This window comes from Eleginops maclovinus, chromosome 4 (assembly GCF_036324505.1).
Source record: "Eleginops maclovinus isolate JMC-PN-2008 ecotype Puerto Natales chromosome 4, JC_Emac_rtc_rv5, whole genome shotgun sequence".
Taxonomy (NCBI): domain Eukaryota; kingdom Metazoa; phylum Chordata; class Actinopteri; order Perciformes; family Eleginopidae; genus Eleginops; species Eleginops maclovinus.
The window spans coordinates 19,889,342-19,910,662 of NC_086352.1; the positions used below are offsets into that span (position 1 = coordinate 19,889,342).

Here is a 21,321-nt window from a genome sequence, read left to right on the forward strand (position 1 = left end):
GGGGGGTGGGGGGGATTTGGGGGCTCGCCAGAGGAGGGGAAGGGCGATTCGGGCTGGGGCAGGGCCTACATCACACCAGCTGTTTCTCTGAGTTGTCAGATACTACAGCTACGGATGTGTACGATTAAAGCCATCATACACACACACACACACACACACACACACACACACACACACACACACACACACACAAAATTAGCGCTGCATTTATTCGCTTTTGATCCCCAGGATGATAAAGAGTGATTTGCATCCGAATGTCTGTGTATTGCCATCCAGCTAAACAGATTAATATCAACACTCCCATTTAAACTGTCCAGCTGGCTGGAAAACACAACCTCTCACACACACTGACTTAAAGTACACAGACAGTAAACATCTGCCAAACACATAGCATTCAGTCCATATTGCCCCTAAAGCCCGAGAGCAGAGTGGGAGGGAGAGGGAGAAATACTTGCAATCTAAGAGTTGGCTGAGGGATATTCAGATTAAGAGCTTGAGTCGCAGGGTGTACAGTTGGACTTGGCTTTGTTTGCTACATATGGCGTACAGCTGTGCAAAAGCTTTTGTGGGGGACTGCCTTACTGTAACTGAACAAAAAGGCTCTCAGCCAGAATACGTGTGTGAGTATGTGTGTTTGCATACACCATGTGAGAGTTGTTTAGCTTTAAAAACAAGTTTGTGTTCCTGAGGTAATCTTAAAAAAACACTCGGTAAACACAAGCACCAGAAATGAATGATATCAGTCTACTTGTTTGGCATGTTTTTACATCAGGTAATTTTTCGTCTGTTGATCTGATTTCAAGGGCGTTCTGGACTTTGCTGGGGCGTGTTTTCCTAAAGTGTGAAGTAATACACTGGCATGGCATATTTAGCCTGGCAAACCATCCCATCTCACTGTTTTCACATTTTGGTCTGGCAAGGCCATAGATGGACAAGTTGGAGAAACATGACGCACTAAACTTATTTCTGACCTTGAGACAAGTAGTGCTACAAAAACCCAAATGAAAAAAAGTTGAGATGTGAAAGAAGCCATGTAGTTCCAGGCTTTTGTTTTAAAAGGGCGTATAAAGTATGCATCAACATCATTTCTAATTGGTTCAGTGTTTATTTAAAGCAGTTAATCAATGCTTTGGTAGATTTCTGTGGAATAATGGGAAATGTGGTAGTGGAAACCGAGATTAGGGGCAGTCTGTCTCAAGGGCATGGCTTAGTGGCAAATAAACACTTAATTGTACTAACAGAGATCTGTTTTGCTGTAAATAATAGGTTCAACATACAACCCAATGCTTTTAAATGATTGATGTTTCATGTCTTTTTTAATACAATATTTTCGTTAGGGTGTACTTTTGAACTGTATTCTGCTAACTGCGTGCCATGCCAATGCATAAAAAAAGGTTGGCCCCGGCCGTGGCGCAACTGGCTGGGGCACCTGCACCGTACGCCGGTGACCCGGGTTCGATTCCCGACCCGTGGTCCTTTCCGGATCCCACCCCGACTCTCTCTCCCACTCTCCACTGTCCTATCCGATTAAACGCAAAAAGCCCCCAAAAAATATATTTTAAAAAAAGGTTATCAGAGTCTGGGCCACAAACAAAAATCAAAATACCTATTGTAGTCACCACATTAAATATTATCATGATAAGGCTTGCCATATACAACATTACATCTATGATGGTTTTAACCCACCCCCCTATCCTCCTTTGCAGGACAAAAGAGGGCTCAGAGAGAGACGGCTTGCACCTGGAGCACCATGCTAAGAGGCCCTGCACCATCAGCCCCAGTCAACGATTCAGCCCCAGCACAGGTCTTCCTGCTCACCCGCCTCCCAACGGCCTCCCAAATCACCCTCCCAACGGCCTGCCACATCCACCCAACCCCCAAATGGGACCCCAACACTATCGCTTAGAAGACATGGCCCTGGCGCACCAATACAGAGACCCCTACAGACATAACGAACACCGAGACACCCGAGACACCCGAGACACCCGAGACAGGCACCGGCCGACAGGTAGGACGACTACATTCACAGAAATCTATGGCTCTACGGTCCTCAGTCATACGGTGAAGACTATCAACTGGTGTATATCTAAGTGGGGTGTATGTAGAGAACAAAGGCCAGTTGTCATTCCAGTGTGATAATCCTTGTGGCAGTGCGTCTATATAAAGACCACATCCATACATGCCTACATGCTACAACTGCGGCAACCATATATGCCTTCCCTCTGCTTTCCCAAAAGGAAAGACATGAATTCTTTGCCAAATTGTCTCACTGACAAGGCTATACAAATGCACATGATATGTTGTTTTGTATAAAATTAAAAACGTCAATAAGTAACTTGACATCTTAACAAGAAACAAAAACAAGGAAAATGAATGGGAAAAATCTATTCTGAACACCACCAGAAATAAATGAAGTTTTGGGTTTGCTGCTTGGAGTCAGTAAATTATATACTGTAATGTGTTGAAGTGCTGAATCCGAACTATGTGTTTGTCTTGTAGCAGTGCATGGGGCCTGCCAAGAGGAGGTGATTGACCACCGTCTTACTGATCGAGAGTGGGCAGAGGAATGGAAGCACCTAGATAATGTAAGTATCAGGGGTAGCAGAAGTGGGAAAAAAGAGCTAAGAGACAAACAGGTGAATGAAGTTAATTTTAGTGGGACAGGAGCTGTTGACAGACAGAACAACCTCCGTCCCATCGGAGTGTGCAGTTGACAGACAGCTGACCATAAGAGGTCTGTGTCAGTGGGGTAAAACTACAACAAATAAACACCTAAAAGGCTTTCTGGCCCCCAACTATAAGTAGACAAAATCACTAGACACACTCAACACATACACACACACACACACACACACACACACACACACACACACACACACACACACACACACACACACACACACACACACACACACACACACACACACACACACACACACACACACAAAAAACAGGGCCCCAGATGGAGCTCAGGACCCAGCAGAGCACAGCTCCAGCTGGGAAGAGCAGCTGAGACAAGAGCTGCAGTCATGGAGAGAACCGGCCAGGCCTGGACCCTGGCCAAATTAGAAACACTTCACTGAAATAAATATAGCTAACTCAGAAGGGAGGGAGTGAGTGGTGAGACAGAGGGAAGGAGGCAGAGACAGAGAGGAAAAGATCAATGGGAATAATGATATGAATTGAATGTCAACCATGTAAAACCCATTTAGTAAACCTGGCCAGGGCTGGAAACAGGGTACCGTGGAAAAAAGAGACACAGTTTACAACTCGAGGGAAGGAAAGAAAAGAGAGGGAATCTGTTGACTTGGCAGGGAACGGAGCAGAAGGGTTGAAGGAATGGGCTCGACTTTTTCATCAGCAGCACAGCTGTTACATTATTGTTGTTGTAATGCTTTTAGATATTGAAATTCACCAACAAGCACACAGTCCATGAACAAAGACAGAAACAAACAGAAACATTCACATGCAAACATGCACATCTGCTAAGTGGTATGTGTTTTGGGACATATCCAAATATTGTGTGTAGATTTACTGCAAGGTGTCTCCAAAAGCATCCTTTTCTTTTAAATGTGCTTTGTTGCTGTGATCTTTGAAGTGTGGTTATCGATTAATACAATTTTGTCTTGGCAGGACTTGTTCTTTGTGTCGTGTGAATTTGCCATTTGAATTTAATAGGGCTCTTCTTCCGTTTAGTTATCCCCAATTGAGTATGCAACTCATCCTCATCCTGTCCCATTGCAGCTCCTGAACTGCATCATGGACATGGTGGAGAAGACGCGGCGCTCTCTGACGGTTCTGCGCCGCTGCCAGGAGGCTGACCGGGAGGAGATGAATCACTGGATCCGGCGTTACAGCGACGTGGAGGAAATGAAAAAAGGTGGGAGCAACGGACAGCACTGCCTTCCTCCTCCTCCTCTTCCTCCTCCTCCTCCTCACCACAACTCCTCCTCCAACACAGCTAGCAGCAGCGAGTCACTGCCCATAGGAACTTCCTCGGCTGCTGAAAGGCAGACAGGCAGACAGACAGGTAGACAAACACTCACAGGGTCTGTTTGGCAAAGCAAAACACTTACAGCAAAGTAGTGCTTATTCAACGTGCTAAAAAACAAACCTTTGTATCCATTTACAAAAGGTCAGTTAGATGTTGATGTCTATATGCTTTGAAGCACTTCAAAACAAGTTATAACCCAGCTAACATACTAATAATTGTATACATTTGTATTCATGTTTCGTATTCCTGTTTTTATTCCTGAATCTTATTCTTCACAGAAATTACTGAAAAAAGTTGTTGATGACTTGTTTTCTGATGTGACCAAACCCATAGTTTAAAAAAATGGGGACTATAGGGGAATTTGTGCAGATCAAGTCTTTCACTATGTGTAACTGAAACTGAGACTATGCCTGCTTTTGTGTTTCAGAGATCCACAGAGACTTCTTACACAGGCCTCCCTCAGGATACCTGCCAGAAGAAATCTGGAGGAAAGCCGGTAAGAGTCGGGCATCTCTGTTTCTATATTGTCTCCATTATTGACCTAACACAGACTAACAACACACACACAAACACAGAGTCCCCACCATCAGTCTTTACGACCCTCATCCTGGCCATCAGGACACACAGAGCAGAGGCCTTACAGCTGCAGGTCCATCAGGGCAGAGGATTGGAGGCCCTCTGTGTCATTAGGGCTAAATGCCCTCCATCTGTCACCACTATGAAAGGCCAGTTTAAGCTGCAGTGAGAATGCAGTCACCTGGCAGGCCGCAGCAGCACAGCACAGGTTGGAGCTTAACTGGTCTCTGTTGACCTGAGAAACACGACCTCCTAACGGTTTACACCTCTTTTTTATTTCGATTGTTTTGTAACAATATGCAGAGTACAAACACTGACTACTGAATCAAATCCGGACATTTAGATAAAAAGACAGAATGTTCCTGACCACTCAGTGTGTAGCCCAGGAGAAGCTGGTGAGGGTGTTGCATTGTATGGGCCATCTTGTATGCTGAACATTAGATAAAGCCCATCCCAGGAGTGATCTGGTTCAGCCCTTGTTCCGCCCCAGTCCCAGCACTATTATACTGCAATGCCCTGCGGAGGGAAGATGCTGCTGCTGTCGGCAAAATGCTGTGCTGCATTTTCACCTGCAGAAAAAAAAGCTCTTTTTAATTGCTGTTGTTTTTCATACAGGTACTACAAGCATCCCGCTATCCCCAGCACTCAAACACCTTCAAAGCAGACAGGGTGAGTAACAAACCTACATCATCTCGTGTGTGTGTGTGTGTGTGTGTGTGTGTGTGTGTGTGTGTGTGTGTGTGTGTGTGTGTGTGTGTGTGTGTGTGTGTGTGTGTGTGTGTGTGTGTGTGTGTGTGTGTGTGTGTGTGTGTGTGTTTGTTTGTTGTGTGTCACCTCTATTTTAGCAGCCAGGTAGTCTGCAGCACCCCTTGCTTTTAATTAAAAACAGACATGCATTCTCTGGTCTGGTTCAGGTTGAGAGACTGCATTGCTTTTAAAAAACAAGATCTGAAGTGTGAAAAGGAAGACAGAAAATAACACGTCTCAGGGACTTACAAAATCCCTGTGGAATTAAAACGTTAATATTGCTGTCCCCGTGTTTTCCATTAAGTGCTAATTGCCCCAGCATCTGCTATGCAGTCCCCTTGATAAGAATTAATTAAATTTGCAAACTAATCTTAGTGGTGCATGCATTAGGCCAGATAATTGAGAAGCTCAGGATAATGCAGATAGTGTTTTGTAAAGGAGAGAAGAAAGAGAAGGAGGAGGAGGAGGAGGGGGAAAAGGGAGTAGAAATGAAATGAAGGATAAAGGTAGTGAAAGATGTAATGAGGGAAAGCATGGAGACATGTGTCTGAGTGTGACTGTGTGTTGACAGGATTGACCAAATACTCACTTTTTAGCATAGGAATCAAGCTCAGACGTGCTCACACAGCCATGCGCATACATACAGCAAAGAGTTGGATAAGGCTCCCCAATCTTATCTTTTGTTACAGTAGTTTGAAACAAGTGGAGTGGAGCAGTGAGGAAAAGTGACAGTTATTTATGAGTTCCCTCTCAAACAAACACTGACTGCATGAAATGGAGGGCAGTGGAGAGAACGATATCAGTCTCACCTCCTACTTGGTTGGCCTAAAACACCTGGATAGCCACTTTTATGTGTGTCAAAATCTGTCTATAAGGATGTTTACATGGCACACTTGGAGGAGGTGGAGCAGTATAACTAAAATCATGTCTTTGATGGCACAGGAAAATGAAAAACAAAGTAGCATTTGATAAATTAATACTACTGATTTGGAAACTTCTCAGGTGTTTAAAACCCATAAGAGAAATCATGTACTGTACATTTGTTGTTCACCGTGAGGCAAGTAATGAAAGAGGCCATAAAGTAATCACTCCTGCCTCTTACTATGAGTAGACTGAAAGAAGTATCTTTTTAAGACTGCCATCTGGAAAGGAGTCTACACACCTGCCTCTTGTAAAAACACAGCTTCCTCACTCATACTGTTTGTGCTTCTGCTAGAAGAACAAAAGTCCCCATGATAAAAATCTACATTGTAGAAGCCCTGCAGTCGAGATACAGATTCTAATCTAATCTAACAAATTCTATTAATATTATGTCTCAGATAAGATGGCAGCCATGCAAATAGGGATTCCCAGGATGTTGTTTGAACAGCCAAGTTAGTGACAAAACTTTGGAGACATCTGCTGTTGTCAGCACTGGAAATTAATTTGGCCAGACGTGTTTGAATTAATTATTGAAGTCTGGCTGTTTCCCTTTTCTGGCAGAAAGTTTTAAATCTTGGATGATGTACATCTGTTCGCTGAGATCCAACAAGATGGCAGCTTAAACAGTCTCAATAAAGGATGACACAGCAGGCAGGATGGAACGATGGCCACATGCACTAACACCTATCTCTCACTCTTACTCTTTCTCAGAGGAGGCAGTGAACGAAGTGAAGCGACAGGCGATGTCAGAGCTGCAGAAGGCGGTGTCAGACGCCGAGAGGAAAGCTCATGAGATGATTTCAGCAGAACGATCTAAAATGGAGAGGGCGCTGGCCGAGGCCAAGAGGCAAGCCTCTGAGGATGCACTCACAGTCATCAATCAGCAGGAGGACTCCAGTGAAGTGAGTATCACAGACACCACCCCACATTTCACCTCATTCTCCAGTCTCTTGTTCCTAAATCAAATTCCAAGGCTTCACAAAGTGGTGGTGAGGCCTTTTTGATTTTAAAATGTCATTAATATCTCGATATTCGTAACTTTATGCTAAATAGCCTCGCCCTGCATTAGAAGAGTGCAAAGAATGAACAGAGCTAATAAAAACAATGGCCAAGCATGAGAAAAAACAAGTTAAAAGTTATTAAATATAACAGAAAATCTGATCTCTGATGCAATATTCATAGGAAATAATATGCTCAAAATGTATTGAACATAGTTTGCATTGTTGTGCAATAAATATAGTGTCAAATATATATAAAATATGTGAGTTAACGTAGGTCAGGCTTGGTCAGTATCACTCCATGATAGAAATGGGGTCCCTTAAGGAAAAGGTTAGGACCCACTGCTCAAATTCTTGACTCTGTGACTCATTCTCTATCGCTACTGTACATCTTTCACCATAACCCTTGTTCCCCTTATCCTTTAAGTTATCCTGTATTGTGAAATAGACACAGCTGGTTGCTCTTGGTTTGTTGCTGCACCATGTTGTCATCATTGTCAAAGTCCGATTGTCAGTGTAAATAAAAGCAGACAGACCCAGATGGTTGGAGCAGAGAGCCAGATGTAGAGCCATTACAGAGCAGTTGACCACCACCTGCTGGTTACACAAACTAGAGACTTTGGACCAGGACTGAAAGCCTTAAAATCAAATCCCTGTGCAAAGACTAAGAGAAAAAACCTTAATAGCTCAAAGATTATAAAATACTATTTTATTACTTTTTTTTTTAAGTGTCATTATATTTAAGTAAGAAATATTAAACTGTGCTTTCCTGGGACAAAAAAGAGACTTATTTTTATCAACCCACTCTCTCCCCACTGTCTCACCAGAGCTGCTGGAACTGCGGGAGGAAAGCCAGTGAGACGTGCAGCGGCTGCAACACGGCTCGCTACTGCGGTTCCTTCTGCCAACACAAAGACTGGGAGAAGCACCACCATGTCTGTGGTCAAGGCCTGCAGGGGATGCCAGGGAGCAGCAGTGTCCCTCTAGGCACCTCCTCCTCCTCAGTGTCCTCCAGTGCGCCTCCTACCCACTCAGAGAGCACCCCTCCAGGAGCCTTGTCCTTGGCAGCCCAGAGTAGTATTGTGGGAGGGGCTGGCAGTGGCACTGGAAGTGTGTCTGCGAGCCCCAAGGAGAGCAGTTCCAGCAGTGCCTCTCGCTCCACAACTCCAGCTACCCCCGCCCTGCTGGATGCCACCTCTCGCTGACGTCTGATGCTTGTCCCTTCCCTGCATACTGATGCGACTGTGCCCAAACTCCACATAAAACCAAACTGAGGAATCTTCATCGCACACTGCTCCCTTTCCTCCTACCGACAACTTATTTCTCTGTTACTCTAAGCTCTTCTGGAAATCTTCTCACTACCTGATCGACTTTTCGGTCACTTTTCCCCAAAAAATATTTGTTCTGTCTTTTTTCTCTTTCACAACCACAGCAACGAATACAAAGATTACAGCCTGGCGTGGTCAGTGTAGTGGAAAGCATGACAAGTGTCTCCTCTCTGAATTCAGTTACAGACACATATCAGATATGTTTGATGAAACATTTGACTTGAAGATGTGCCCTAAGTTATTCAAACACGTTGAACCCTGTCTTCACAAGACAAGGGCTTTAGTAAGGCAATATTAACCGGGATAGCTAGGCTGATTAGCACTTAGATTGGATTTCCCTTTAATTGAGACCAATGAGAGAACAGTAGTCAGCCCTGACATGTGTACTACCAGTGTAAATGGCTCACTGATGTGGCACTTATTCTACCGTGAATATCTTTTTTAAAAGAGGGAAGAGGGAAGGGAGAAACCGTGATGCGATTTATTCCTCAAAACACAGCTTAGTATTTATTAAAAGGTTTTTTTCTGGCTTTAAGGTAAAACAAAGAAAAGTCCAAATATTCTAAATAAAGAATAGTAGTGATGATGATGCTGATGATGATGACGATAATAATGATATGAAAATAAATTAATTTTAAACTGCTAACTACCTTGCTAGCGAGCCAAGAAAATCTACACCGGACTCACCTCTCTATACCATTGTGAACCCAAATGAATTCAAAGATGAAAAATAACATGATCCAAACCTTTGTATTACACTGCCAAAGTGAGTAAGTAAGCGATAAGGAGAAGCACTCATCTTATAACCAAACGCAAAGCAACATCACCTCCTCAGCAGATGTGTCAGCCCTGAGAGGACCAGGCTGCAGAGGAGCTGCAGAATGGGACCCAGAGACAGTCAGACATTTAAAAATACAAACTGTGACCTGTTTGATCTGCAGCTGCCTCCTGCAGTCTGGACAAAACTACAACAATCCCTCAGTGACGGCCCAGACTCGTGAATATGGGCAATGCTGTGAACTTGCCTACAAGAAAGACTGAATTAAATGGATGGAAACCCTGCCACAGTGTGATTTTTTTTGAATGGTAATTGAGAGGACAAAGAGAAAAAAAGAGGGAAGTAAAAGCTACACCGCCACAAAGAAGGTGACAATACAAACACGGTGAAGGAGCTGCAAAAAACCTCAAAATAAGCTTGAAAACATTGTCCAAGAAGGCGTTGCATACTACGGAGACGTATGAGAACTGTTTTGGAGTCATTTTTTAAAGCTCCACAATGAGGAGATATTTCAAGGATTTGCTGTTACCTTTACATTCACTCCCTCCTTTTCCAAAGCATGATAAACTGATGACAGAGCCTAGTGAAGGGCGGTGTAGACTTGGTTCTCCTCTCTCTTTCTACCTCCACTCACCCCACACCTCCCTTCTACGCTCTTCCCCGACTTTTGACTGGCCCTATTCCCAGCCTGCTTATGACAGAACCTGTGAGAAGTCACGTGGGAAGGGTTTGAACCTGCTTGTAGATATTGTACCTCTTTTCAAATTTCAATAATGTCTCTTGTCGCTGATGTCCACATGTGCTGCCCTTGTGTATATCCAGAAAGACGGACTTTCTTTTGGTTTTGTTACTTTTCATTTTCCTCCTTTACGTTCGTACGGGCTGAGCAGTGAAGTCAGAGCAAGGAGGACACTTGCTTATGAGAGGAAGCCCCACATTGTACTTATTGTTTGATTTGTTGTATCTATATTAATGAGATGAAACCCCTCTTGTAGAATATTTTGTATTGCTCGCATTGTAAGACAGTGAGAGGACAGAGGTGCAATATGAAGAGAATTCAGCTACTGAATGGAACCTCAGCAACTGCCCATAGGGTGTCATATAATATAGATACATATAAATATATTTAAAGTAACATCGGTAACTTAATGTGAATGTACATAGTATTTAAAGAGGTCCAAAAATGTGTTTGCCAAATAACAGAAACCTTTAAAGTTTAATGTCCAGAATATGATTTTCTCACAGTACCTTTATTTTCTAAAAAGATTCTTTCTCACATACAATTTTAACACTTTCAATTTTCCCTAAAATCAAAGTGTCCCTGAGTGGAGGAGACTGTTGGCAACAGGGTTGTCATAATGCATGTAGCTGAAAAAGGAATGAAAACAGATGGAAGGGTGAATAATACAAGACTTCCAGAACATATTTTTTATTATTTTATTAGACCTTAGTTTGCAATATTTGACAAATCCAAATCATACTGCACCACATTTTTTTATTTAACAAATAATACAATTTGCTTTACTTTAATCTGATTATTTTATGCGATGGAAAAATAATCTGTGCTTCCTTCACCCAAGGTCAGTTTTCATCCTGCAGGAGGGGCCTCAACAGTGTATTGATAAACAAAAACCCAACTATATTTTATAGTTAAAGAAGAGACGGAAGAAGTGGTGGTTCAGTTTTTTAAATTTTGATCATTCAAACAATCAGGAATTGTGATACTTATACATTCTATAATGTCAAGTGTTCAGTTCCTGCCACTGAGCCTCTATTTCTTTTAGTCCTCCTCATCATATCGTGTGTGTGTGTGTGTGTGTGTGTGTGTGTGTGTGTGTGTGTGTGTGTGTGTGTGTGTGTGTGTGTGTGTGTGTGTGTGTGTGTGTGTGTGTGTGTGTGTGTGTGTGTGTGTGTTAAGGAGTATTTGTTTCACCCAAGGTGCAGGATAAGCCATTACGTAATATGCCAGTGTTAAGCTACAGTAAACCTCTAAGCTCATTTTGATACCCAATCTTTTCAAGTTCCTTTTTTTTAAAAACAGTTTATAGTTTATTTCAAAAGATGCTATTGAGGAAAAGCTGAAGATCTGGGACTGGTCTGTATTTATAATCCAAGCGCCCCTTTAGGTTTTTTTGTTCTACTTGTTGCCAGATATTTCCATATGCTCCAGGAATGTGATCACCTCTGTTAAACACAAGTATGTGAAGCCCCAGACCTTTACTTACAGTAAAACAACAAACAAATTTAAGATTGATCATTGTCAACTTCCCAAACTTGGCCTCAATCACAGTTGGACCACAACCCTGGATAAAATATGTTTTGCAGTGACTGGCATAGGAAAATTGTTCATCAACATCTCTACTAAGTTAATCATTTTATTAGACTATGTGAGACACATCATTTAGACAGGATAAGTTGTAAGGTACCCCTGCATCGTTGTGAAGCATTTATGTATGCGTGTTATAATTACTTTGATATGGTGTTGGCCTCAGCCTTCTTGTGTAATTTTCTCCTTATTCCCAATTGTCTATTTCCTCCACTTCCAACCTGCACCCTCTTCTTAACGCCCTTTCACACTAGCTACCTCCTGTGACCATACAGCTAACCACCAGGAGAGGTTGACCTGGACTTTGAAAAAGCTGGGCTGAGAGCAGACATGGAGACGCACATTCAAAGCAATCATATATATCTGTCTAAAAATTATAAAAACAAAAAGATGTTGAAAGGAATTGCCATTATTCATGATGTGCAGAAATATTGAATCCCACCAGACCTCACCTGCCTGTTCGATCACCTTCCACCAACTGCACTGCTGGGATTTAGTAATAGGTACACATACTGTCAAACATGCATATTACCAAACTGAACACAGACTCAACCATTGACATGCCATTTGTTGTCCAAAACCAATAAAAGCACAGACCAAAGTACTCTATTGCCATAATAGGCTTTGACACAGTGTGTATTGACAGAACATAAATAATAAGGTTAGAGCTCCACTACACCAGGTAACCAAAGTGTCTGAAATACACACAATCAGGGCACAGGAGTGAAGAGCATGCTTAATGAACCGGCTGACTTACAAATGTGTAGAGTTATTTTTCAAGCAATCAAAGCGCTTGTTGTCTACATATTGACTAGTGCTTCTATAAAAAAAGAATAGAAACGTTCTCCTTAAGAAAAGCCTACTGATTGCGTGTTTTTACAGTTACAAAGCCTTGCAGAGATAAAATGAATGCATGTTGGGTGTGTGGTTATGTGTGACTGGTGGAGTGTGTGTGTTTTTGTAAAAAAAAAAAAGAAATACCGTTTTCTTCTTGTCTCTGTACAAACTACTTGAAACCTTCAGAGCTTTAATGAAACATCCCAGACAGACTATGATGGCATAACGAATCATGATATGTAGCAACAGCTTTGTGCAGTATTATACTGTGTTTGCGTACCATATCCGCATCAAACAACATTTAATGGCAGTTCCATTCAACTCCTAAATGCTTTTGGTTGTGCGTCCTTGTCTGCGAGTAAGCCCTCAGAAAAAACAAAACCAAACATAGTAACCACTTATAAATGACCAAAATAAAACCAAAAGATACAACTTTCTTTTTAGATTTCATGTTGGTTAAGGGTTTTGTGTTATTGTCCCAGCATTAGAATTTCAACACGGTCGATTGTGTGGGTGTCCTTCACTGAGATCCTCCCTCCTGATTTCATTAAAAAGGAAGCAAAAGATCAATGTTCTGTTCAGCTGGGTGCTAGCTTCATTAATTTAAGAAACAAATGAGATTTGTGTCATATACTTTTCTCTGTAAAGATAATACAGATGGCAAATGCATAAGGGCTCTGCTGTTGTGAATATTATCCAAGGGTCTCCGAACACTTTACACCACCCACTTTTCTGTTTGTTCTACTATGTACATGATAGGGGCAAATCGCATGTTAAGAAAGAAAGAATGGCAGGTTGGCATATTTATCTACTTACCCCAACCAGTTACTCTACCAATGAAGTTTCAATGCTCATCTGATGTGATGGTGACGCGTCCTTCCTGTGAAACAGGCACTGATGAATAGCTACAGTAGAAAGCTAAAGTGGCAAACAGTGGGTACAGCACTTGTTTTCCCTAAAGCTATGGCTCAGGATGGCCCTGTTTATACCTTTACATAAATTGAAAAAAGGTTTGTTTTTTTATGTGTAGGGAGGCATTCTATACTGTATTGTGCAATACATTATTACAGAAAAAAACATGTTTCTGTAGGAGGGGTTGGCGCCTTGAAGATCTTTCTCCTTTTGTTTTATTTCCCTCTTCAAAAAGGTCCTGTTACCGTTTTTAGATGAAGTTATCTGTGACAGAAGAATTAAATTCTGATTTGTATTTATTTCTTGCATGCTTTCCTCCCTGTTGCTAATACCGCTCTTTAACTGTTCGCTCTGTTGGATGTGTGAAGCTGTAAAACATTCTAATTCAGGTTATTGTCTGTGTTGAACAATGTAACTGTGTAATTAAAACATGAAATGAAGTATTCATCACTCTTATTGCTTTTCTTCTTTAAGGGGGCTTTCTAAATCTGGCAGAGCTAGTGTTACGGCTGCCCTGTAAGTTTGACCATGATAATGCTCTCACCAAAATCCCACTGGTTTCAGCTATTTCCTTCTACTTTAAACAAACAAAAGCATTTTATTCTGAGACTAGAACGCCTCAGAAAAGGAAAATGATCCATTGTTATTAAATTAAATCATTACTTCCACAATAAGTAAACTTTATATTATGTCCACCCCTTATGTCTGCAGAAATGTTATAGAAGAAAATATAAATAATAAAATGAAAAAAACAATATAATTATTAAATATATTTTGCAGAATATATTCCACCAGTCAACACACTTTGACATAAACAAATCACAAACAAGCTCCACTATCTCAACATATATTTAAAAACATATAGTTATATACACAGTCTATTTCAAATGAGTGAAACCATCTTCTATTCAATCAGTTTAATTTGATCTAATTACATCTCTGACTACAAACACGTTATGTTACCAGCATAATTAGAGTCTAAAACTTTGCTCATAGCTGCAGGTTTTCTCTATTTCATCTTCTGATATCCCAAGGTTACCATTGATAACAAATACGTCAGACAGAACATAGTGAAATATTTACATTTAACAGAATGGTGCAATCATAAAACTCTTGTTATTTATGATTATGAATTGTGAAAATCCAGCCAGTGCAGTCTCAAATAACCACTGCAATGGAAGGATCACTGTGATTCTTACAAATTCCAAAAAAACAATTATGGAAATGGATGGATAAATACATTTACCAAAGTGTTGAAGCTGCCTAAACTCTTTCTATTTACTATGGTTTACATATTTCTTTGTATTACATTTTGTTTTCAAAACCAGTTACTCCTCTAACATGTTTTCAAATATGTTTATTTTTGTTGTAGTATAGCTATTTAGATATTGTCATAAATAAACATAGTTTTAAAGTGGTTATTTTGATACACATTGTGGTTTTCTAATGTTTTAATGTAAGTGTAGGTTTTTAAATGCACTGACCAGGAAAACACATTCCTCACTGAAAGCACTTTAATATATTAGAACCACAGATTTAAATAATTAATAAATACTGGCTGAATATCATTTGGCTGCTTCTGTAGCCTATTAGGGTCCAAGGTATTATGCATGCTGGCTCACTGTCACACCGTCAAGGCTTACTGGGAGACTGGAACATAACTGAGCCATCGTTAATGTTTTTAGTAACACCTGTACCTCTCCTGAATAACCAAATGTTTGCTGTGAAAAAAAGCCTGTTATCCACCCTCAAATAGGCCTACCATAAATAAAACATGAACACTTGACATTTTTGCAGCATTCCTTAAGGAGCGAGTTCAAATGACCATGTGAAACGCAAGGAAACACACTTTTTGTGACATATTAAATGTTTTACATTGAAGAATAATACAACTGAAAATATATGTAGATCTCAACAATAGACTGGTTGTTTTAACTAGCTATAAATCATGGGGTTGAGGTAGGGAGAAGTCTGGGTGCTAGAGGCAGAGAAGGGGAGGGCTTCTTGATGATGCGCCAATGGGAGGAAGTATCCTCATCCAGTGTACCTCTCACGTGTGCGCCACTGTCAATCAATCCAGCGCGTCATGAGTCTCATTCACAGGTGATATCTATTAGCTTATCTCCTATCATATGCTGTCAGCCTGTCGCTTCCTGCGGTCTGTCAAACCATTTCCTTCCTGTGGTGGGAGAAATTGTAGGTGGCGAGTTTGGCAAGCTGCAGTCCGCTTTGCAGATGCCATGGTTGAGCAGTGAGCATGGCGGAAAATCATCTGGAGTACGGCTACCTGGAGGGCGAGTCCATCGTGGAGCATTTCGCCGAGGACGCGGTGGGTATCATCATTTTAAACTGAATGAAAAGGCTGCTGTCACGTTTGTTTGTAGGCACGTATCCTATAGTACGGCGAACAGATGAGGGCTGTGACGTTGGACAAGCAAGTGCAAACATAAGCTATGCTATGTGTTGTCGTTTTATGACTGATAAACGGTATGTGCATAAAGACCGAAATCAGTGAATCACATCCAGTATAACATGCCGAGTGACTGTTCGGCTTGTAGCCAATCAGGTGCACTGCATGTCCTGGGTGAGCTGTTGAACACAGGGTGGTTCAGGCTACTGAAATTTGGTATAACCCCGTTTTGCCTATAGATATTGTCCTGAAACCTCAGGCCAGCTAAATGTGTGTACTATGAGTTGTGTTTTGGCCAAATAAGAATATATCTGACTAAAATATCAATATCTTTTTGACCAAATTAGTACATTTGGTGCATCAGATCATAATGCTTCATTCACAATTGTGTTGAGTAAAAGCTTTCCATGCAGTCCATTACCCACTTGTGATTCAATTTCAGGATATCTAACCAATACTTTCAGGACGTTTTTTCATTGTAAATAATATCAATGCAGTCTTTTTTTTTTTTATCTGGATATCACAATTGAAACACAAATTGGTTTCAAAAAATTAATCAATGGGGCAACAGAAAACTTTTTTAATATTCTTTTTCAGTTTACAAAATTAATCGAAATGGTAGCAAAATCCAGATGGACTGACGCAAAATCCAAATTTCAGTATTGGCTACTCACTTATGTGCTGTGTTGGTGATCCCCAAATCTCCTTTACAGTGTAGGTGTTATTGGTGACTGAAGGCCACAGCAAAAAGACAAAACATTTAATTCTGAAATCATCCAGTGACCTTGTTGAATCATTTTTATGTTGTTTTTTTTCTGCACTAATATATTTTTTTGCTTTAGTCCACAACACCTCATGTTCTGATTTTGTGCTTTTGTTTCTCAGGAGCTGGCGGCCATCAAAGCCAGAGTTCATGAGATGGAGATGGAAGAAGAGTCAGATAGACTGGAGGAGGAGAGGTGTGACGCTATTGACATGCACCTCCTAACCAGTAGTCCTCGGCCTGGTGAGACAGCCCGTGCGTTCTGGTTTGTTACTGTGTCACTTTGTGTACATCAAGTTACTTATTCTGCATTTGGGAAGCCTTAACAGTGTATTTTTAGCCAGGTGTGTGTGTGTAGCATCCCAGCCTCCAGGCAGGTGAGGTAGCTGCATCCTTCTCCATCTGGCTAACACCTGGGACACTTCTCCGTGGTCACAACAGTGTTCACATGTGCCTCATCACTGCCGAATGAGACGAAGCAGTGAGCTCCAGAGAACCAGAAGGGTCCTCCTTGCTGCCTGCAGCTATTTTTTGCCTGTGTGCGTGTTCTCACCCACTTTCTCCCTTTTGATTCCTCCTCAGAAAGAGATACAATCATAGGGGAGCTAGATACTGAGATGTGTATTATCTAGGTTGGTGCAAGAGTTGAATATGATTGTGAAAACATCGTGTTCATGGCACTTGGAGTAACCCCCTCTGTCGTCAGAATTTGCCTTATGTTGCCAACATAACAGCAGTGATTAGTTTTTGTTTTCTTCACAGGACCATTTTACAACATGACTCCCGAGGAGAGGATGGACGCAGACAACAGATCAGTCTATGTAGGAAATGTAAGACTTGTATTATGTCTTTTTCCTTTTTATATTGAGTTTCTTTGCACCTCTGATCTGACAATACTGTTTAATTATAACAGGTTGACTATGGAGCTACTGCAGATGAGTTGGAGATCCATTTCAACGGCTGTGGTCCCGTCAACCGAGTTACCATCCTGTGTGACAGGTTCTCAGGCCATCCAAAGGGGTGGGTAACCTGCTTAAATAAATGCTTTTTTATACCTGACTGTTTGACCATAAAATACTACTTTTAAGCGTGTTGTCATTAAAGTTTATTCAATGTTGTCCTTTGTTCTTCCCCTTAAACAGTTTTGCTTACATCGAGTTCTCTGATCCAGATTCTGTTCACAGTGCTGTTGGTTTGCATGAGACCTTGTTCAGAGGAAGAGTCCTTAAGGTGAGGAGCATTACACTGCAAGTTAGTCTGTAGTAAAACCTCAAACCAGTTAGTTACTCATCGTCAGTCACATCTTAATGATTGCACGCCTACAGAACTCTTGGTATGACTAACACTGGATTTTAGCATAGCTTAGTGGTGGAAATGGATAGGGTTTCCTTATTATAATTAATGTGTTTACTATGATGTTGCAGCTGGTATAGGTGGAGCTCAGTATAAAATACAACATAAGAACAGACTTTACTGCTGGATACATTATCGTATAGGTCATTATTTATAAGATTATTTAAATTTGTATTCATATGAATCTAAAAAGTAACTTAATTGTCAAATGTCCTCCTAAATTGATTTAAAAAAGACCTTTAGGGCCTGCTGTATATCTCTGTTGGTAGAGCTGGTGGTCCCCAAGCGGACATGGTTTCAATTCTGGTGCGGGACTGTTTGCCACGTCATCCCCTCTGTCCCTCTTTCATTGCCCAAAAAAAAGACCATTTGGTCATGTGTTCTTCAGAAACTGTAACATCACTCAGTTTGGTCAACATAGAAACAACCACGAGTATGTAATTTGGGTTTGACTTAATTTGAACTGTAGTAATGTTACTTTTAATCAATTCCATCCAGTTCAGTTTTCTGGTTTTAAGCTGTCTCTTAAGTACATTGTAATTATTGTTCTATAAATGAAGTTTTTGCTATTCAACAAACACTAAATGATCATCTTAAAAATTACAGTAAATGTCTTCCTTGGCTTGCAGGTAATGCCCAAGAGGACCAACATGCCAGGCATCAGCACCACGGACAGGGGAGGACACCGAGGTGGCCACACCAGAGGCAGAGGCCGTGGTTTCCGTCCACCCCGATACCAGAACAACTCTCGAGGTAGGTTCCGGTACCAGTCGACCAGGCCACAACATCAAACTCCCCACCCTTACTACGGAGCGCCTCCAGTGGGGAAGAGACAGTGGGGAAACATGGACTACCACGAACAGATGCCTAAACGTTACCCCTGTCTTCTCCTCATCACCCCCCCATCAGAAGAAATGGGAGCAGGTTCCAGTGGACCGCACTACCCTCAACAGCGCTAGCACTACAACAACATGCATACTAAAGTGGTCAAAAATTACTGATTATTTTAAAGAAAAGTTTACAGGCATTACTGAGTTTAGTATTATGTAGAAGCCAGAATGGAGAAAGAGATGACTTTCTAAGTTGCGTCAGTGATTCAGGACGTGAAGAGAAGAAGACTGGGTCCAGAGGTTTTGCATTAATAGCTTATGTTGCTGTGGATGCATGGGACAATCCTCAAATTGTTATGCAGTTGCATCTCTTACTGTTTTTACAAACTGGTTGAGAATGTTTTGTGTTGCTGCCTGCAATGTCATGTATAAAGTCTCCCTATGTATAACTTAATTTCTTTGCTATGTAAGAAAATAAATAAAACAATGATCCGTGATCTATTTGTAGTAAAAAATGACACACACATGGCATGATAATCAACAAATGTAGTTTTTATTATGCATTTAAATAATCAAGGCAACATGTTAACACTAGTTGGGATTAGGGGTGTTCTGTACAGTGGAGGTTCAGGAGAAGAGGGGGAAGAGATGTCAGGCAGCTTGCACCATCATTCCAGATACAATGCCATCGAATGCCCTGAAGAATGATTGGTCAACAATTAAATACTACTGGATTAGGAAGATATTGGGGTGACAACATTTCTTGAAAATCAAGTAAAGCCTAAACTCACTTGGACTGAATGGTGTCTCCTGGATTGTGGAATGGGTTGCACATGACATCAGTGAAAGAGTTGTGTAATTTTCTGAACATCTGGAAAATAACAAATTATTACTTAGTACTCATTCAAAAAACAATTAAACAACCCACACATTGAAAAAGTTTGGTCATATATGTGTGCATGTGCATCCTAAAGTCAGGTTTACTGATAGGTATTTGTGAAAAATGTGTGTGGTAAGGATTTTGCACTAGGGACAGATTACCAAATTACCCAGATAACTGCACTGAGAAAATATAGGGGAGCTCTTTGGTCTTAAATGAATTCTAAGCTGAGGCATAGGGCAACAAATTTGAATTCAGCATTTGTGATATAAAACTACTGAAACAGAACAAAGTAGTTAAATGTATACTAAAATGCATTGCTTGTAATGTCGATTTTGGAGAATTATAATTGTAATGCACTTTTATAAAGACATGAAGGGGTTCAGCTTACACTTCTGATTTCATTGTCCCGTAATGATGTATTTGAGGAGTCCACAACAATAACAAATTTCACCTTGGAGTTGGTTACATACCCATATCTTGTTTACCAGTCAAGGATATTCGTTTTTCCTGTTGCAGTCTATTCACAGAGTCCACTGATTAGGACCCCATTTTTTAAAGCACATATTTCAATAACCCTATACATAACAACCATTGTGTACCACAAGGTAAAACCGATAGTTAAAGGACTTGGCCATCTTTGGTTAGTAGTGGTGTGTACATGTGTTTATATTCTTCAATTTTAATAAAGATGGGTAGATAATTTAGTAAAAATGTAGAAATCCTTAGATCACAGTCTAGTCCAGTCTGATCTATTAAATAGAAAAGTCAGTTGCTCAGCAGTACTTGACCCTTAACCGGTTTAGACACAAGGATACACTTTGTAGTCTTCAGTGGGATAGAGCAGACCCAGGTACAGCTCTCTCTGATCTCCTAAAGATTTGCCCACAGCAGAGATCTTCTCTTCCACCACATCAAGAGAGGTGTGCACTGTATAGTGAAACTTCAGCTCATTTTGGGTCGGCAAACTGCGGATATACAGCGGGTAGTTCTGGGAGAGGACAATAAAGAGTACAGACACATAATACGCAGCCATTTAAAAAGTCCACATTTAAACGATGTCAACGGAGATGGAGCAACTTCTCACTGCAACCAACCTAAAGGATAATGCTAACTTTGTTAGCTCTGTTTGTGTGTTTCAACCAGCTAGACCTTCCGGTTTACACAGAGAGCTGACATTTGCTTCGAGACAATGATAAGAAGAAACGGGAAAACATCTTAGAATTCAAAAGCAGAATAGAAATAGAACCTCGAACATTTAACAAAAGCAATCATTACCTCTTTAGCGATCACTGCTATGCACACCGCCATATTAGCTTTCCTTCTCTGAGCTGTCAGGAACTGTCACGTGATACGCTGCATTCACATACTGTTGGAAAAGTGGTATCGAAACACTATGTCGTTTGCAAAGAAGGACGTTTCTTATTTATATTATAGAATAAATGTATGTAATTAATACATTTTTTAATCTGTATTTAGAATTATATGCCGTTGCATGGTTCATCATTGATTTTGACCAATTTATAATCCCATCGCGCACATTAATTTGGCAGAAGTCCCTGAATGCATCACATATAGGAACTATATATTTTACATACAATAATTATTTTATATAATTAAGGACACAATGATCGATAAAGCATAAAGCAATGTAACATTTAAATTATT

At 40.9% G+C, this 21,321-nt stretch overlaps 3 protein-coding genes across 10 annotated transcripts in view; 2 read left to right on the plus strand and 1 right to left on the minus strand.

Annotated features, from left to right (window-relative positions):
• Positions 1-13,862, plus strand: part of cbfa2t3 (CBFA2/RUNX1 partner transcriptional co-repressor 3) — a 41,292-nt gene extending 27,430 nt beyond the window's left edge. For 3 of the 4 annotated variants that reach the window (XM_063881685.1, XM_063881686.1, XM_063881688.1), the window contains 7 exons: positions 1,707-2,008; positions 2,500-2,585; positions 3,745-4,030; positions 4,422-4,490; positions 5,186-5,239; positions 6,950-7,140; positions 8,064-13,862. In XM_063881685.1, coding sequence (XP_063737755.1) covers positions 1,707-2,008; positions 2,500-2,585; positions 3,745-4,030; positions 4,422-4,490; positions 5,186-5,239; positions 6,950-7,140; positions 8,064-8,441 — 1,366 coding nt within the window. In that variant the 3' untranslated portion in view covers positions 8,442-13,862. The remainder of the gene's footprint in view (positions 1-1,706; positions 2,009-2,499; positions 2,586-3,744; positions 4,031-4,421; positions 4,491-5,185; positions 5,240-6,949; positions 7,141-8,063) is intronic. The other variant, XM_063881687.1, reaches the window with a different exon arrangement.
• A 1,626-nt stretch (positions 13,863-15,488) lies between these two features.
• pabpn1l (PABPN1 like, cytoplasmic) lies at positions 15,489-19,514 on the plus strand. Of its 5 annotated transcripts, XM_063881281.1 has the most exons (7): positions 15,489-15,746; positions 16,713-16,845; positions 17,353-17,420; positions 17,504-17,610; positions 17,733-17,820; positions 18,573-18,696; positions 18,853-19,514. In XM_063881281.1, exons 1-7 carry the CDS (start codon positions 15,675-15,677, stop codon positions 18,900-18,902), a joined length of 642 nt encoding a protein of 213 aa, XP_063737351.1. In that variant the 5' UTR covers positions 15,489-15,674; the 3' UTR covers positions 18,903-19,514. The 5 variants fall into 5 exon arrangements, with proteins under 5 accessions (XP_063737351.1, XP_063737347.1, XP_063737348.1 ...); XM_063881277.1 differs by having other exon boundaries at positions 18,573-19,514; XM_063881278.1 differs by having other exon boundaries at positions 17,353-17,411; positions 18,573-19,514.
• Positions 19,308-21,136, minus strand: trappc2l (trafficking protein particle complex subunit 2L). The gene is made up of 5 exons (XM_063881285.1): positions 20,932-21,136; positions 20,472-20,644; positions 20,045-20,132; positions 19,565-19,644; positions 19,308-19,470 (listed from the first exon to the last, which is right to left on the minus strand). Exons 1-5 carry the CDS (start codon positions 20,962-20,964, stop codon positions 19,425-19,427), a joined length of 420 nt encoding a protein of 139 aa, XP_063737355.1. The 5' UTR covers positions 20,965-21,136; the 3' UTR covers positions 19,308-19,424.
• Positions 21,137-21,321: the final 185 nt, after the last annotated feature.